Source organism: Rhipicephalus microplus, chromosome X (genome assembly GCF_043290135.1).
Source record: "Rhipicephalus microplus isolate Deutch F79 chromosome X, USDA_Rmic, whole genome shotgun sequence".
Classification (NCBI taxonomy): domain Eukaryota; kingdom Metazoa; phylum Arthropoda; class Arachnida; order Ixodida; family Ixodidae; genus Rhipicephalus; species Rhipicephalus microplus.
Genome location: NC_134710.1, coordinates 424,454,266 through 424,468,630, shown reverse-complemented (window position 1 = coordinate 424,468,630; position 14,365 = coordinate 424,454,266). Strand labels below are relative to the sequence as shown.

Sequence of the window (14,365 nt, the reverse complement as noted above, 5' to 3'; positions counted from 1 at the left end):
GGCGGCATCGCACGGAAACTGTGCATGTCCTCAGGATGAAGCCATATCACGACAGGCAATGAAACGCTCAAGATACAACGTTCTTTGACGTTAACGACATCCCCGATGAGGGTTTGTGAATGACTGCCATGCAACCAGTTCGACACAAGCATCGGGACGATGCACTCTGGAAAGGGGGGCAATGACGCAATGTGACTTTAAATTACGCGCACTAGCAAATACTTGTGCGTTCTAGATGATTTGCGACGCACGAGCCTGCGGGACCCAGCTGCGCGCGAACCGTGTTGGAAAAAAGAACGTAGAAGAAGAGGCAGAAGTGAATCCTCGAGAAAATCTAGCTGTGTTATTATTCTCGGGCACAAGTTCGCCCTACCTACGTTAGCCGATTAAAAGAGTTCATTGAAGAGTGCGTTACAATATGCACAGAAATTGTACATCGTACAATATATGGCCACGATATGCTAAGACAGTTTGCTTAGCCAGTAGCTACAGCCCATAGGATGAACACAAGCACCACTACAAGCGTGGTGCGATGATTAAAAAAAATTACTAACATACCGCGTCGCATATCTTTAGGTTTTTTAAAATGCAAAGTAACAGATGCGCACGTAGTATAGTTTGTAGTGCGACCACACACTTAAAAACCCAGAGCATTCCGCATTTGTTCGCTTTGAAACAGTCTCGCATGTTTCCATGCCGACAGCTTGCAACAGAACTGCCATAACACGCATACACGGTCACAGAGGAGTCTGCTTGTTTATATTAAGGCTGACATCTCTGGCAGCCAGACGCCACTGAGATGGAAAGTAAAGACATTTTATAACAGCCTTTGGTACTCCTGTCCTTGTTAAAATGATAGCTGTCTTTAAAAAAGCAATACTAACAGCATGTTTTGGCCAAATTTAAGATGCATAATTAGCCTTACACCATTAAATACTGCTGTATTTATTGTGGGACAAAAACAGTTGAAGGAAATTGTAGGTAAAGTAGAATTATTCGCTGTCCCAGAATTCTTTTCTTTTGGTTCCACATTTCTTAGCCACCCCCCCCCCCTTTCTGAATGCCTTTTTCCAAAGTAAACATGGCCCCCATGATGTACAGGATGCTTCAAGAAATGTGTCTAATATTGTTTAAAAATCTGCAAAAGACGCTATTTGCTCATCGTCTTCATGGTTGTTTTTTATGTAGCAGCAGGCATCTAAGAAGGCTTGTCAGCGTTCGTCCTACGAAACAACATCCTGTATAAAAGGAACTCCCAGAAGTTATTAGAAAATTAAATAATTAACTTTTTAATGAAATGATTTGGGCAGTTACATCAAATGGAAGAATTTAGGTCTTTGATGCGAAAAAGCTATTGCCGCTTTGAGATCTCAGAAAAGCGGCCACTAGTAATAGCTACAAATTAATTAAATTCTACCATGAAACTGAAACCAATGGACTAAACAACGCAACAAACAGATGACTACAATGAAGTCACTGTTCAAAACAGCAGTAACAGGGCTGCAGTTTTTCCCTGATGCGCGATTTCCGTTCGTCTGTGCAAACCATGTGGTACGGATTTTTTGCTGGCTGTGAGTAGCGGCAGGTAGTGTGAGTGTGGCAAGCATGGCGTCAAAGCAGTGCAAGTCGCTAATGCTAGAAGAAAAGGTTGCCCTAATTAAAGAAGTGGAGAAAGGTGGCCGAACGAAATCGAGTATCGTGCAGCAATTCAACATCCCTTTGTCTACGCTTTCGACAAAGCTGAAAAACAAGCAGAAGGTGCTGGATGTATTCTTCAGCCAGCAGAAGCCGGTTCGAGGGACAAAGTTCCCCAACTTTGAAGCGCGTTGATGGTATGGCTGTGAAATGCCAGAGCGGCCAACTTTCCTGTCACCACAACAATAATGATGGAGAAGCCTGGTCTTGCAAGGCACACGGACTTCAGCTGCGGCAAAACACAGCCGGTAAAAGTATGTTCATTTTTTCTCTTTTATATCTGCACGAGAAGAAAGATTAAAAACTGCCACTGAAGAGCCGGTAAGTAATAGCGACTTTTTTTAAAAGCGTTCATTTTTCCCTGTGATCAGTGCAACTTTGCTTACCATATTTACTTGCGTAATGAATAAACTTTTTTTTTTTTTTTTTGAAGATTGAAGCAAAGTTGATGGTGCATTTATTATGTGGGACAAATTTTATGAAAACTTTTTTGAGATGAGCAAAAAAATGCGGAAATGCCCAAAAAGATAGGTCGCTTAGCCTTTCGCAATTAACATTCGCATACACTGTTTAGAAACAGCTTCTTGGTTGCACTTTACTCATTTTTAGTGGTTGATGGCGTTTTTTTCTTCAAGAGTTTCCCGTGCAGCCCGCGCATGCCATAAAAACGTTTCGCAGCTATCTTTTCTCGCAATCCTTTAATAGCAACAGTGGTACTTGCTGCTATCTCAAAGAGACCCAGAAGTGTGCGCTACGACGCACTTTGCCAACTTCGTGGCAGCCTCGCACAATGACGCCATTGACACTGTAGCAAATAACATACGTTGCAGCAAGCTATCGCCGAAGCATAAAAAAAACGTCGATAACAAGATTAACGGCAAAATACAGACGCCGCCTCACTATTCACATGCGGGTACTAGAGAAAAGATAGCGTATATTTTGCGTTCCTTGAAGTGCACGCAGACGAAAAGAACGAAGAAAAAATTGGAACTGAAGCGAGAATCGAGAGTGCTACCATGTTACGGAATTAGTCACGGATTTTTTCTGGGTGACAAGCGATTTTTTTTTTTGCTGGTTTTTTAGAAACCTGTGACGCGATGGGGACGAATGGCCCTTCGCAACAGCCATGGTGACAGCAAATTCTGTCGTCACTACAAAAGTTCGTTCATGTACTTGGGCCTCAAAGTTTCGTATTGCAGGAAGCAACTGTCGGCTGGCGCGAGCAGTTTCTTGACCATTGCTCACAGTGTGCTCATCAGCTGCGATGTCTCTACTCTCGCACCATTCGTAAACCCCGCAGCCGAGCACGGTAAAAAAGAGAAGAAATTTCTCCAAGGCTAGAATTTGATGTAAAACCAAAGCTCTGTAAAACCAAATGCCATCAGAGGATTGGATGGTAAATTTGTGAAGCTAGAAAGCGATGACAGCGTGGTTATCAGTGCACTTCGCAACATCAAGTTATTTTAGTACAACTAACGCCAGCAGGTTGAATCACATTCTCAAAGTTTTGGACAATTGCATGCACTGGACAACAAACTGGCCATGTATTACTCTGGTGTGGGCCACCGTATCATTTTCAGCTATTGGAAATGTTTGAGAAGTATGGAACATCAACAAGCAAAGAAAAGCAAGGATCCCTAAATTTATGTTTCTGTTACTGTAATAGCGTTAAAGTCGCCACTTATGATTCATAATGACAAAAATTAGTGAAGTGTCATGGTGTGAATATGAGTTTGCTGGTTTCTTCTTACTACGAGAACTGCAAAAATGAAATCACACGCACATCCAATTTCCATATAGTTGAGCATTCTATTGTCAATGTTATGTTAATTGTCTACTTTGGACTCATAATGCGCGTGCTTCTTCAAGCTGGCAACACAATAAAATTAGGGCAAGTACTGCTGAATGAATGCAATAGTATGGAAAAGTTGGCTCAGTTTGTTAGGTACCATATTTAGGTAGCGATAAAGACTGGGTGAACCAGAAGGGACACAGATGGCGCTCGTCTGTGTCCACTCGTGGACACAGCGCTCGTCTGGCTCCCACTCGTGGTGAGTGAGGCGTGCGGAGCACGGTAGTGAGTTTTGTACACGGTGTAGAACACTGGTCTCTCGAGTTTGCTTTGTAAACAGCGGCGACTGAGCGCGGCACGTCTTCGTGATTTTAACTGAGCGACTCTTTACTCATCAGCTTCTTCCCTTTGCAGGTCAGTAGTTGCTCACATGTTTTGACGGGATTTGAATGGCGTAGGCTGCCTTTCCCAGACGTTTCACCCCTGAAGAAGCCGAGTGTCGGGCCGGGGGACGCCTGTGCCCATTTGGAAAACCGGTGGGTGACCGGCGGTAACGCGGGTTTGAACCCACGACCTCCCGCAGCCGAAGCGGACACTCAACCACGAGGCCATGGCTGCACAGATGGCGCTCGTCTGTGTCCCCTCTGTTTTACTCTGTGTTCATTGTTGCGCCGTTCCAAACATACTGCCAAATAATGATTCAATCCTGGGTAGGGTAGTTTTATTCTGCCTGTCACTTAATTCTAACAAATAATTTGATTAGCTTTGCCAGTCCCCTCAGGTGATAAATGAAAGTCAACTATAACCTTGAAGTAGTCTTTTCCAATTTAACAAGAAACCTGCTATGCAGAACATGTAGGGAGTTTCGCGAGCACATGAAAAAGTGGGCATTTAAAAATGGCCACAGAAAATGCAAATGATTAAATAAACAACCATGTTTTTTAAAGACAAAGTACAACCATTATACGTACCTCTTTTCGACAGGGATAATGCCCTCCATGCCTTTGTTGCAGCTGTCCTCAACTCGGCTGCCAACTTGGTGCCGGTGCTGTTCTTGGAAAGTTAGATTGAATTGGCTGTAAAATGCAAGCACGACAGTCACAACATGATTAGCCGAAAACTGAGCTAGGCAGCAAAAGTGACTTGATACACAGTACACAAAATGAAAATACTCTTAAGGGAAGATCAGACTCGAAAATGTTTTTTCCAAACTTACACATATTTTGTTTTTAATTGCTTTTCCAAGTTTACTCATTGTCTAGAGTCCCCTGGAAACTGTCCCCTGGCTGGCTGCCGTTGCACTTCACACGAGACATTCACCCATACCACACGCTCAAAACAACCATGATTCCCAAACTGTCGTAACTGAAGAAGTCATTTTGATAGATTTGATTGATATGTGGGGTTTAACGTCCCAAAACCACCATATGATTATGAGAGACGCTGTAATGGATGAAGAAGTCATTTTAAAGAGTACATCATTGCCTCTCTGATTAGCTTTCACTTGTGTGTGTTTGAAATGCGTTTTTTTTTTTCTTGAGATGCAATTCTGGGCGACTTCTTGAGTTTGTAAGTCATGCTTTTGGTACTTCCGATGGCCAAATCAAGATGAAATTCATGCCTCGTATTCCTCAACATTTGAAGACTGCTATTCTCTCTATGAAAGCATAACATCACTTATTTAACTATTATGAAGTTATAGTAGGCAATTAGCATGAGCTGTGCACTTAAACGTTATTTTTTTAGGTTCACTTAAGAGGGCTGACCAGTGCGAGTACCCACATATGTGTACTTTTTGAAGTTCTAGCTTGTCCAAATTTGGTCAGATTTACACAAGCTTTTCGGCACTGTATTCCATTTTGGTGTATGGAACAAATGTTGCGTGTTGCAACAGATTTTCTACTCGGACTTTTATTTTTTTGTACTTTTGTAGTCTTGCTCTTTTGTTGTACTTTTGTAGTCTCGCTCTTTTTTGTTGTCTCCTAAAGAGGTGTGTGTGTGTGCACATACAGGGGCTCTCAGATAACCTGAACCAGGATTTTGACAATAAAAGGCACTTCAGAGGCGAATCGAACTAAACGTATACTATTCTCACGAGCCTGTAGATACTCTGATTTTTGTTTCCTCCTAAGCTAATTACTTAATTATATTTAATTATCATGATTTAATTATTGGTAGAAAACCCAAAATATGTTCACCGAGCTGTGAAGCACTTTCAGAAACCACCAACTCAATTGTTTTCTGTACGATATAAGCGTCACTGCGATTTTTTTCGGGTTGTAAAGAAGGCTCGAGAAGGCTGTAAAAGCCGCGTGACGAACCGCGAGCGTGCTTTAGTCGCTGGTTTTTGAAAGGGCTTTACAGCTCAGAAGTTATATTTTGGAGTTTCAGCAAATAATTAAAATTATTGGTTATTAAATATTTATATTAGGTGGAAATAAAAAAAAGTCAGAGTATCTACAGGCTAGTGCTAATAGTATACATTCGGTTCAATTCGCCTCTGAAGTGCCTTTCATTTAAATCTTGGCTCAAGCTGCGGGACAGCCTATGTATATGAAGTGTTACTATGCATCCGTTTTTGGTGCCTTCGAATAACGTTAGGTTTTTCGTGCACAAAAACTTCAATATGAAAGAGAGCAACGCACGTATCTATCGCATCTTCGAATTTTCTTTGAAAGGTATTTTCCCAAAGTAGCCGTTCCATCTATGTGACTAAGTTGTTTATATGGCGACGTAGCAGATCACAGAGTTTCAGTTGTTCAGTTGTTAATCGTGGCGAGATGATTCCGCCTACAAATAATAAAGCTAGTAAGTTGCAAATATGATTGTGGGATGCCATGTGAATGGAAGGACCCATTCCAACATAAACATAACTGTTTATTAGCGTAGTAGCAGCGGCGTGGTTAGCATGCCGCCTCCGTGCTCAGACGGTTAGAGTAACAATGATAACTTCTGAGCTTGGCAGCTTGGGTTTACAGCCACCAGTGGCGACGTAAGCCTCCGGTGACACTGTCCCTTACGGAGGTGTGTTGCAGCAAGTGGCCTTGTCACGCTGGGGTTAATAGTGACGAGATGGAGGCTGTGCAAGTTTGTGCGCAGTGGTCATCACATCACCTCCCGCGGAGTACAGAGCTCGCAGGGTCTGTAGAAATCCGGGAGGCATACCAGACGTCGAGAGCGTGTCGAAGAAAGGAGCAGGCTGCGACGTCGGCGGCTGTGGGTAGATGCCTGTGGAAGGAGTGGCACTACCCGGTTCGTTCGCAGTGAAGTATGCTGGCTTGAGCCGGCCAGTCGAGACGCTGACGTCGTTCCCATTCACGCGCAGAGTGAAGCTCTTGTCATCGCGATGGACGACTAGGTAAGGTTCGTTGTAGGGCGGCTGGACAGCATGGTGTGGTACGGTGAATGATTGTCAACACTAAGTATACCTTGATGCTTAGTTGTTGGGCGGTTTTTGGCTGGCCTGGTATGAAATGTCCCATTGTGGCGTCAAGGAGACGGTCGTGGCGGCAGCCCGAGAGGCGGTTGTAACGTGCCAAAAAATGCGAGCCGATGATTGGTTCAGCAAAGTCGGTGATGGCAACATTCCAATGAAGGTTGAGCCTAGGTTCTTGAGCTGGATGTGCTGGCGCAGCAAGCCGTACATCTTGATTGTGGACCGGTTTGAACGCCTTAAGCCCGAAAGATGTCGGCGGGCGAGAACTTTGAAGATGGTCTGTGGGTAACAGCAGATGTCAGAACCGCTATCGACAAGAAATCGCTGCTTTGTGATTTGGTCGGTGACGAGAATGCGACAACCTCCAGGTTGGCAGCTCGCAGCCGAGCCTAGGAGCAGCCGTTGGCGCTTTCCTCGTGCCGAGCGGAGCAAAGTGGTTGACATTGTCGGACTCTGTCCTCGAAGCATCGGTGGTAGTAATACCGGCCATACTCACCAGGCTGCTGTGACGAGGCGGTGTTGTGGTCTCAGCTTGGAGAGGGAAAGCGTGGGCGCCTGTGTTGATACAGGTATTGTTCAATAAAGCTGAGCTATCTTTCGTTGTTGTCGATGTGGCGCGCAAGCTTGCGGAGAGTTCTTCCGGGTCAGCCATGGAGATGCGGTTTGTTTGTTTTTGGTGTCTCCAGATGTGGGATGCTGAGATTGGTGCTGGCGAGTAACTTCCACATACAGTGAAATAGGACTGTTCAGCGATTTATTGGCCGGCGACCTTTTTAGGAGTCTTCTTCAAAGCCTGCTTGAAAACACGGTTTCTTTGTGCATCTGCGATATAATCAGGCTCACGAATCTAAAGGCCACGGCTCCTTCTTGGATTTTTTGAGCCTGTGTAACATCTCGTTTTTCCAAAATGCTTCATTCCTAGAAATTTCCTCAATGCTGATGCCTTTTTTGTCTACACCATGAACAAGCACTTCTCACGATGAGAGATATTCATCTGGCCTGGTACTTAATACCAATAATTACAATTTGACCTTAGCTGCAATTTGATGTCCTCAGTTTCTGTGCAGTATGTTAATTTTTTCTCACGAACTCCTTCTAGTGGAGTAAAGTCCCTTGCCGAATGAACATCGATTTCGACAAGAACGTCCTCACTAATCAAACCATCCAGAGTAGCTCCTAGGAAGGAATTCTCTTGGTCTACGAACAGGCCACACTCTTTTACCATAACTTTGCACTCACTTTCAAGCTGCTTCAGAGCAATACACTCGTGGTCCTTTCCATATCTGACGGCTTCGGAGCTTATTTCCTTGTACAAGATATGTCCAACGGTGCATCTGCATCCTGTTGTTGGTTTCATTTTACAAATGGTACCGAAAAGTACTGCCGTAAGCCTCTTCCGCCTTGTCTGTTTCCAGAGACATAATCAACTCTACTTGGATGTTGCTTTCTGCAGGCCTTCAATGCTCGTCATGGACAGAGAAAGTGATTTTACGAAGCTCTTAAAAGCAGTTGCCAGAGCGTTGTCTGGCATGCGGTAATCAACATCAGCACCAGGATGAGGCCCTGTGACTCTGCCTTGGTAGCAGGGTGTGGTTGATACCTTTTTCGTCAGCTTTCTCTGGTTTCCTTCGAGCAAATAATGCTTTCACAAATGATGCTGTACGTTTTCCAAGCTTTCCTCCCGAAATTCTTGGGGCAATAGTTTCATGATAAGCCCCTTTGCAGTTCACCGATAAACAAGCAGCAAAACACCTTGTTTTGTAGGACGCTTTCATCGAATAGTTTATTCATTTTCCACCAACCAACTCTGCCATGATGGAGGGGTAGTGCTCGGCATCATGTTGTCTATGTCCATTAAAAGGCTTGCAGCCTTTGCGGCCACTCTGCTCATGGCAACACGAATTTCCTCATATATGCCTGTTTGGATGATCAGAGGTAAGTTTTCTTCTCCGGCTTTGCTTCCAGAACAGAATTAGTCGGCGCACTTGCTGTGGTCTCCAAATACATAATTGGGGCCACTCTTTAAAGGCTGGTGCACACCGGCGACTAGCAGCGGTCGCGCGACCATTTGCAACTGGCCGAAAACAGTCGCGAACAGTCGCAAAGCGACTGCTTTGGCTAGTCGCTTCCTGACCGATTTTTCCGTCGTGCGACTGCAGTCGCAAAGCTGCTGGAACCAATCAGCGATGCTCAATTTTCATTTTGTTTTTTAGTTGCACTGGCTTCCTGCCGCCAGATACAAACGAGTGCGTTCCTCTGGGTCTGTGGCACCATGGCCACCACGGAATACTTGGCTTGGAGATGGCGGGGCGCAGCAGCTCGAGCAAAGTGTCGAATTTACGTGGCGGTATTCGTAAGAAAGTGAACACCGTCAAAGTAAAGAGAAAATAATTTGTGCACTATTTTTTCCCCGTATTCAGAACCATATTATTGTCTTAACCTTCAATGCAGCGCATTTGGAAAGCGTTTGTGCTTCATGCCTTGGCACCGACTTAAGACACCTCGTTCGAGACGCGTTTGTACTGTATTGTAGGCTGTGGCAAGTCAATTTAATTTCAAGGATAGTTTCTGAATACGTACGACTCTCGGAAATACTCCTCGTCGTCTCAGCGTAGCTCGGGAGGCAGGCGGCTTGCATGGCCGGCCAACTCCCGCGATCGAAAGGACGGTCACACCCACTACCGGCTTTTTTTCATTGGAAGCATCTGTTATGCCAGCGCTGACACCATGGCACAGCGCATCAGCACCATGACAATGTCTTGTTCTTCGCTTGAATCGAACTTGACGCTGTTGGGAACGCTGTGCGAGAACGGACGAAAACAATAAATGCGGCGCGCCCGGTGTGCTCCGCTCACTCAGCTGGTGGTGATCAGCTGATCGGTACCGGTCTCTGAAGTTCTCGCTGATAACGAGATCCGGACGTGACTCCGCTTTTGAGACTTCCGGTCGCTCACATGCAGCCCCTGCCGGTGTGATCAGTCGCTTTTTGGTAGCCAGGCGCAAATGGTCGCGCGACTACTGCTAGTCGCCGGTGTGCACCAGCCTTGTCTTGAACAAGGCACTCGATTTTTTTTCAGAAAGTGATGCATCTTCTGAGCCCCTAACCTTAATTGCTGTCGCAACGCCATGCCGCGGGCGTACAGCTCCTTGGAGAATAGAGTTTTTTACATTTTTTGTGACCTTTTCCACTCGCTTCTTATGGGCTGTTTCCTTGATTTTTCCTGCGTAGTTTCGAAGAATGTGGTTCCGGCACTCAATTTTTTTCTACTCGCGGGCTTCCATACGGTGCTGCTGCTACGATGGACCGGTAAGTGCTCGAATCTCCATCTTTTCTCCAGCTTTTCCTGAAGCCTTCAATGATTCTACTTTGATCCACACTGGTTGAACTTCCATGCCAGTTCTTCTCGCACTTATGGCGTTTTGGATTAGCACCTTGTAGAGTCCGGGCGCACGTTGCACACATCTTATTCTTCATGCCAATGTAGACGACTTTTCCCATTCTGTGTCCTACGATAGCAGCCTGAAAAAGTAATACAGCTATCAGCCCCAAAATTACTATCTCAATGCACAGCGAATCACTGCAACAGGTAAGCATTTGGAATGTAAAATAAAGATCTTGCTGTACTAAAGTGCTATTTGGTAGCAACCACTTCTCAACCTTGCGTATTTTCATAGCAGTGCCCCATATATCCTTGCGTTCACACATGCTTGCCATTGTAATGTCGAAATTGCATAACTGTGTCTTACTTGTAATAAATAAAAATCGATAATATATAATTACTCAGTTCAATGCATCTTCATGCACACTGGTGCAATATCTAATACAAAGCATTGGCACTGCTGTTTAGAATTTGTAGAAGCTGCCTACCTCCACAGAAAAAGATAATTTCGCCTTTCCGCTGTATCGTTTATAGTGACAGCTGAAAATGTTACGTGTGAAGCAAATATTCAGAAACGCTGCACTGCTAATTGCCAGAAAAAACATTTGGTCGCATAATTCAGTGCTTTTATTTTAGCAACATTATAGTTGTAGAAATTCGTGCACTCACCATGCCTGAAGAAGCATCATACTTGTTCTTGCAAGATCTTTTTCACCATGCACCATCGGCGATGTCTGTTATCATGGGCACGCCATCATTGTCTAAATCACCAAATTCTCTTGCCAGCCGTGCTGCTTCTGCACCCGCCTTTTTTTGTTTCCTCCCACGTGGCTTACTTGATAACGTCTCCAACATTGTCTGGTATTTTTGAATATGTGTCCGATGACATTCCTGGAATATCCATGGATGCAAACAATTCGTTGAGGTTAGAAAAGCCGCAGCCAATGGACATTATTCCATACACTGTAGCTGTATTAATATCACCACAGCCGCCAGAGGTTCGAGTGTTAGGTGGCGTGTTTGTATTACATCTTTTCGTTGGAACATCCTGCATACAAGAGCCGAGGAGCTTCGAAGACCTTGCCTTCTTTCAGACACACGAAGTCTATATCTGCCAAAGTGCATTGGAAAGGAACAAGGAGGGCGACCTTTTGTAGGCTGCTCAAGAGGTGCCGAATTTCAACAAAACAGCGTCCTTCAATGTCAGCCTCCCCTCTGGTATTTGGGTCCATAAAGTGCTCCTCGTGTGGTCTTGCTGCACTCATCAGTGAAGATAACAAGTAACATTCTGACATTTCCTTCGTCGTCTGCACAATACTGCGCCGTCTTAGGGCTGTGCTCGTTCTCTGTTAGCGACAATAAATCATCATGTGACTGGACAAGATCACCGTGACAGGGAGGAGGAGATGAATCATCTAGAGTATGCCTCTTCCAGCGTTCACGATCGTTGTCGCTGGCCGTTTAAGTTTCCCGACCTTAAAGTTCTTGGCTGGTATTTCGTGCTGGCTCGATTCGGGCAGACAGGGAACAGCGCCGGTAATGCGCGCTGCTGCCACACAGCACCGTACGCACGAACAGGTCACAAGATGACCATGACGTGGGACCCACACCAACAGTGGCGCTGTGGTGCAGGGTGCTGTCAGTGAATGTGGGGAGAAAACTCGTTTTTCGCCTGTTGACACCTCAGCTGTCTTATTCAAGCTGCCTTGAAAACGAGTTGGTTTGGTCGCACGCTGCACGTGTTCTAGCGGGTGTCATGGCACGCGAGGCGTTCTAAGAAGATCCCCCTGATTGAGGGCTCTTTTCTTTCCTGCATTGTGGCAAAGGGGCAGCGCATACTCAGCCTTATGGGAGATGGGGTATAAGTGATAGCAGATGGGGTGGCATTCAAAATGCCGAAAAACAAAGAGGCCAAATTAGTACAAGGCTGAATGTCAGAACGATGAAAAATTGAAATGTCAAAAAATATAAATGCAAAAAATTTTAAATTCTAAAAAAATCGAAAAGCCAAAACATCAAAACCCCGAAAATAGCAGCACCTTGCTATAGTAGAAGACAATGTGTAGCCATGATTGAGCATCCGCTGGCCTGCGTGCTTTCGCGCTCGCTTTCACCCTCTTTTCTAATAGCCATGAATTCCCTTCGCATATGGTTCAAGCCTTCGAAAACAAGAAAAACATATTCCCTTGTTCATTCAATTTCATACAGATGAATTGAGTACAATGCCTTGCAGAAAGTTACAACGTCCACAATGTCCCGATAGGGCAGCGCAGCTGCTAAACGATCTTGGACAACTGATGTTTCGTCACTTCTGTGAAGATTAATCGCCAAGAGAATATGATTATTGGAAAAGGAAGTGACGGAACCTTTATGTTGCCCATATACTTCATCTTCCACCATAGCTAGCCGATGGCGTCTTCATGTTTCGGCATTTTAAATTTTAAGCATCTTGATCTTTTGGCCTTTCAATTTTTCATCGTTCTGACGTTTGACCTTCTAATAATATGGTGTCTTAGTTTTCAGCGTTTTGATAGGGACGCTAGTAGACGACATCGTCCTGTTCTTGGTGAAGTGCTTTTGCATACATAATGAAATGTTTGTGGTGGAACTGAGAACGAGAAAGAAAAACGAAAGAAAACGGGACAGGGCATTGGACAGGCTAAATTTATCCCAAGAGACAGGATTGAGCTGTCCCAAAAAATATATTTGCTATAAATCCTTGTCTCCTCTGCTGGCTGCCACAATTTCCATCGGCACTGCCCAAATAGACAAAATATATCATCGTACAACACAAACTCGACATCTGTGTACACGCCTTTCAATAGCGCATCTTCTACGATACAGAACTGTAACAGCCTAAATATGGGATGGTACTTACGTAGTCAACTAACTTATATCGGATTTACTTTGTTTACACAACATTAATCAAAACCAACAGATAATAAGCCACGGAAGATACAGAGGATGTAAATCGTACTTGTTTTAACAGTGTTGTAGTAAATGTGATATATACGTGAAAAAATAAAATATAATGTACGAAAACACCATTCAAAGGTTTTCCTTTCCCTAGAAAACTGCCAGACAAATTTTAAAATAAGTTTATTTATTTATTCCATCATAAAGTTTACTGTTTTCCCATTTGGATCACGATGACTACAATACAGGGAAAGCTGTACAATTCAAGCCCATTCTACATTCCTTGGCTTCACCTGCTCATTTTCATTGAAGTAACATTTGAAGTAGGCATATATTAAATAGGGAAGCAGGGAAAACCAGGAGTCTATTAATATGACCAATTATGTCATTTCCCATCGCCATCAGTGATTCTATCAACAATTTAAAATGTGTAAGTTGGCTCCGCACCACACTTTTCATAGCTTATTTTTAGTGAAGAAAAAACTTATGTAAAATAAACTGTAGTAATTTCTCGGGTGTGTATCCCCCAGTAACTCGATTGATCAACCCAGTTGTAAACAGGAATGAACTCTGGTTATGTTCAGTGCCTCATACAGATACTCATTTTCACTGCACACTGAGCTCTGACCATGCACTGCTAGCTTAGCGTACTTCAGAAAGCCGCACCGGTCATCTGCCATCTATTCGAGTGTAAACAAAATTTTTTATATAATACTGTTCTGGCAGTTCAACAACAAGTACCAGTCCCCCTTCGGGGTGAATTCGCAGAACGAAGGGTGTTCCACGTGCGCACCCCGGAAATGCATGACCTCCCGAAGACGCTCCTTCGAGGCTGTGAAGTCAGCCTTTGTACTCGCGTCCGTGGCCTTACATGGCAACGTTTTTTTTTCCTCCCGTGAAAAGCACTCGATAGCTTCTGTAATTCCTCGTACAGATGTGTTTCGAGGAATACCCGAGATAATGCTGGCGTCATCCAGCAAGTGGAGGTCAGCGTGACCAATATGTGGACACACCTACAACTAACTGCCTTTACGTGCTATCTGCACATCGGTCCCGCACGTGGTGGGACACCTGCCCCTGGCAAGTGGGTGTGAATGAGCGTCCGTGCATTCTGCAGACCACAACTGAAGGCGCTAATCCTTGTCC

General features: G+C 44.5%; 1 protein-coding gene across 4 annotated transcripts in view; it reads right to left on the bottom strand.

Moving 5' to 3' along the window:
• LOC119160935 (uncharacterized) overlaps positions 1 to 14,365 on the bottom strand; it is a 120,228-nt gene that overhangs the window by 68,554 nt on the left and 37,309 nt on the right. For 3 of the 4 annotated variants that reach the window (XM_075880389.1, XM_075880391.1, XM_075880390.1), the window contains exons 1-2: positions 10,973 to 11,007; positions 4,459 to 4,563 (exon numbers count right to left, since the gene is read on the bottom strand). In XM_075880389.1, coding sequence (XP_075736504.1) covers positions 4,459 to 4,563; positions 10,973 to 10,992 — 125 coding nt within the window. In that variant the 5' untranslated portion in view covers positions 10,993 to 11,007. Of the gene's footprint in view, positions 1 to 4,458; positions 4,564 to 10,972; positions 11,008 to 14,365 lie in introns of those variants that run through there. The other variant, XM_037413215.2, reaches the window with a different exon arrangement.